General features: G+C 67.8%; 1 protein-coding gene across 1 annotated transcript; it reads right to left on the bottom strand.

The window, feature by feature from the left end:
- Positions 1 to 3: 3 nt before the first annotated feature.
- On the bottom strand, positions 4 to 3,465 carry NAT8L (N-acetyltransferase 8 like; the record flags this gene model as incomplete). Its single annotated transcript, XM_029931465.1, has 3 exons — positions 4 to 356; positions 2,669 to 2,833; positions 3,276 to 3,465. Coding segments are annotated over 3 exons (708 nt in total), but the record flags the coding sequence as incomplete, so codon positions are not given.
- Positions 3,466 to 3,992: the final 527 nt, after the last annotated feature.

Here is a 3,992-nt window from a genome sequence, read left to right as displayed (position 1 = left end):
CAGCTGCAGGCGGTAGCGGTGGTAGCGGACCTGGAAGAAGAGGCGCTCGGCCAGTGACAGGGTCATGCCGGGCAGCACGTAGTGGTCACTCGAGCCCACGTGTCTGAAGCCCAGCGACTCGTACAGCTTGTGTGCGGCCACCTTGACGGCCGTCGTGCCCAGCACCACCGCCGAGTAGTTGTGCACCAGAGCGAACTCCAGCACCTTGCGGCCCAGCGCCTTGGCGATGCCCTTGCCACGGAAACGCGAGTCCACGGACATGCGCAGCAGCTCCACCGTGTTGTCTGCCTCGTGGGCCCGCGCCGCCACGATGCCCACCACGTTGCCATCCAGCACGGCCACCCAGAAGCAGGAGCCTGCAGGGACACAGCAGTCAGAGCCCCTTCATGACACGGCCGCCCCTCCAGAACCCTCTGGGCGAAACAGCCGGCCGACCTGCCCACAGCGGCCCCGGGGCAGCCCTCCCCCAGAGACCACGAGCTGGGCAGGCCTCCTCTGCCCGGCCACCCCCAGAACAAATTCCTGGACGGCTGTGGATGGCCGCAGACAGGCCACAGGGGCAGCTGACCTGCCTGGCTCCCAGCCCCTGGGGGCTCTGCACACTGCCCTGTGTCCACGCCAGACAGCTGGGGAGAGGTAGGTGCCACGAGGGCACATCTGGAAGGACCCCTACAATGGGGACCTCAGGGGGTCTGGGAGGACAGGCCAGGGCAGCAGGACCCCTCTGGGAGCCACGCCCTCGGGGGCCCCAGGAGGTCTCAGGGGCTTCAGGCTCTGCCAGCCCTGTGGCCTCTGCTCTCCTGTGTTGGGAGCTGCCGAGCCTAGGAACCCGGTGGCCTGCTTGGAACAGGACACAGAAGCAGGTCCTTGGCAAGCTCAGGAGAAGGTCCAAGTGGAGAACCAGGAGGAATGGGCATGGGCACCCCTGTACTCCTCCCACTGACCCTGGCCTCTCCTGGGCAGGGAGCCCAGTGGCCAGGCCAGCCGTCCCCACCCAGGGCCTGGACCAATCAGAACCCCAGGCAGGGCCAGAAGGGAAGACTGGGGGGTGGGTGAAGAGAGAAGCAAGAAGAGAGGGAATCAACACAGGAGAGGAAGGCCCATGGGGTATGGGCCACAGAGACGACCCAGTCACCTCTACTGACCACTGGCCCGGATGCCATGGGAGGTAGGGCCCCACCAAGGGGGGACCCTCTCTGAGCAGCCCCACCTGCACACACCCTGCCCATGGCCATGTCTTCCACCAACCACCCCCACCTTCCCCCCTTGAGTGGCCAAACTCTCCCCTGTAAAGGTTCTGCACCTGACCTTGCCCAGTGCCCTCACCCCTCTGCACCATGCCCAGCAGGCCCCCATCAGCCCGTCAGCTCGGCCAAAGGGTCTCCCGTATCCTTCCCTGCCGTACGGACCCCGGGCCTGTAGCCAGAGCCCAGGCCCCCCTCCCAGCCGGCTACCAACCATCAGGGTTTCTGGCTCTCCCTACACACCGGGGCCAGACCAAGTATCTGTCCCCTGAGCGGCATGGCCTTGCTGGCTGGCCTCCCTGCCCCCATGGCCCCTTCCTACAACCTACTGGACACCTCAGAGAGCAAGCAGGGCACACCCCAGACACACCCAGGGAGACAGTGGCCCAGAAAGAGCAGGGCCGACCGCAGGGTCCCCAGTCTCCCCAGCTCCCAACCCGAGCCCCGTTCTGTTCCTGCCGCCTGGCCCTTGGCACCAGGTGGGCTCCCCACTTCCGCTGAAGCTAGGACTCTGCAGGGGCGGACAAGATGCTGAGTTCAAGCTTAGGAAAGAGGCCAGAAGAGCCGAAAGTGCCAAAGGGGTGGGAATGGGGGTGGTGGCAGGGGCAGGACAGGGTACCACAGGCTGGGGCCGGCGGGCAGGAGCCCTGGAAGCTTGCCGCTCTTGTGCCCGTGCCTGCAGCCCCTCCCTGGCACTCACCGGGCTCCTCCTATACCCTCACCAACTGTTCGGGCCTACCCGGTCCCCTCTCCTCAGCCTGGGAACCCTCCAGCATCTGGGAGACCCCCACTCCCAGAGGGCCAAGACACAGGCTGCCTCCTCCAACTCAGGACATGGAGAAAAACATGTGTCCCTGCCTCCCAGGACCCAGCTTGCCTCAGGGTCAGCCTGGAGGGCAGAGGACAGCCCCCAGGCTGCAGGCCCCTCCATCCAGACCCAGGCCCTCCTACAGCAGCAAAACCCTCTGCCTCACTGAGAGGCTCAGGAACCAGAAGGGGAGGAAGACTGAAACCTCGGCTCCCCCAGGGCTGGCAGGCCTTGGCAACCCTGCCGAGAACCTTCTCGCCACTGTGAGGCCCCCCTCCACGGGCCAGCCCATGGAGAGGCGAGGAAGGTCCCACAGGCTCCGAGCTGCAGGCACCAGGGGAAGGGTGTCCCGAAGGCAGCAGGAGCTGGGCACTGCAGCCCAGGGCCGGCTCAGGACTCGTGCACCTGCCCTCACAGGACACAGGACAGAGGCCCGGAGTCTGTGTGGACACTCGGGGGCCTTGCTGCACTCCCTACCCCTGGCCAGAGCCCTCAGGCTCAACAGGGTCCAGCCACCAGCCTAGGAGCACCCAAGGTGAGCTGCACCCCCAGGCCGGGCCCTGCCGGAAGCGGGGGGGGGGGGGGGGGGGGGGGGCGCGGAGTCCCGCGGACTCACCAGGGGGCTTCATGTAGTACTGCTCGATGTCAGCCATGTCCGTGTGCAAGGCACAGTCCAGGTAGGCGAGGACCACCTTCCGGCTGTAGTAGTAGCGCAGGCCGAGCAGCCCCGCCGGCACCAGGCACGTCAGCAGCAGCGAGCGCGTCAGGGCAAAACACAGCACTGCAGGGAGAGGGGGCCGCGTGAGCAGGGGCCGCGCGGAGCCCCGGGAGCCCCCCACCCCCGGGCGACCCGGCTGGAGGAGAGCGGCCCGGCCCCGCGAGACTGGGAGACCCCCACCCCCCGCCGTATATGGCGGTCAGGCACAGGCGCTCCATGTGCCACGACCGTCCCCCCGCGGGACAGCGGGTCAGCCTATCTGCTGCTTCCTCTCCTCCCACCTAAGGTCGCGCTGCTCGGGAAGCTGGCATCGCGGGACTTCCGAACGTTCCGAGCCCAGCAGCGGCCTCCCCCTCCACGACCGGCGGGAACAGCCCCCCTCCCCGCATGGTTCCCCGGGGTGACCTGTGCCCACCACCCATGTGGTCCCCATGTGGTCCCCATGTGGAAGGGGCTGTGCACACATCCCTGAGCACTCGAGCGAGGCTCAGACAGGCTGTCCCACCTTGTAAACTTGGGGAGTCGCAGGGGGCACCTTCTAGCAGAGGACCCCAGGGCCAGCCCCTCGGTGTTCTGGGGGGAGAGGGTGCGGGGATGAGGGAGGGAAGCTCGAGATTGTTCCAGACCCATCTAGGCTGCCAGGAGGCAGACGCGCCTGCAGTGAAAGTCACTTTCGCTGTGTGACCTTGGGAGAGTAACCACCCCCAGCCTCCAGCTCCTCATCTGTGAAATGGGGACAACCACCCTCCCGGGGTTCCATGGGAAAGGCCGCAAAGCCCCTGTGGGGGCTGCCCCCCCGGCCCCCTCGCTCTGCCTCCCCAGTGCTCACCCTCCCCCGGCACCCCAGAGAGCTGGCTGTCTTCCCCTCATAAATTAGCACTTGGAGCCGCCGAGGCAGCCTCCCCCGCCCCGCGGATTATATATAGTTACACGCGCCAGGCGCGGAGCCTCGGCAGCGGGCGCTACCTGCCGCCACCCCGCCCCCACCAGGGATGACCGCGGACCGGACGGGAGAGGCGGGGCCGGACCGAGACGGGACGCAGGTGGAGACCCCGGCTCCGCCCCCCCGCAGTCCCCTGCCCTCCGCCGGCGCTCGTTCCCACGCCCCCACCCAGCGCGCCTTGGCCAAGAGCCCGGACGCCACCGCCGGTGGCCACCTCGCCCCAGGCCACCGCAGAAAGCCGGCGGCGTACGGGTGCGCGTCCGTGCGCGTGCGAGAGGG

The sequence above is a fragment of the Suricata suricatta genome, unplaced genomic scaffold (genome assembly GCF_006229205.1).
Source record: "Suricata suricatta isolate VVHF042 unplaced genomic scaffold, meerkat_22Aug2017_6uvM2_HiC HiC_scaffold_370, whole genome shotgun sequence".
NCBI lineage: Eukaryota > Metazoa > Chordata > Mammalia > Carnivora > Herpestidae > Suricata > Suricata suricatta.
Note: the sequence above shows the minus strand (reverse complement) of the source record. Positions and strands in the feature narration are given on the sequence as shown.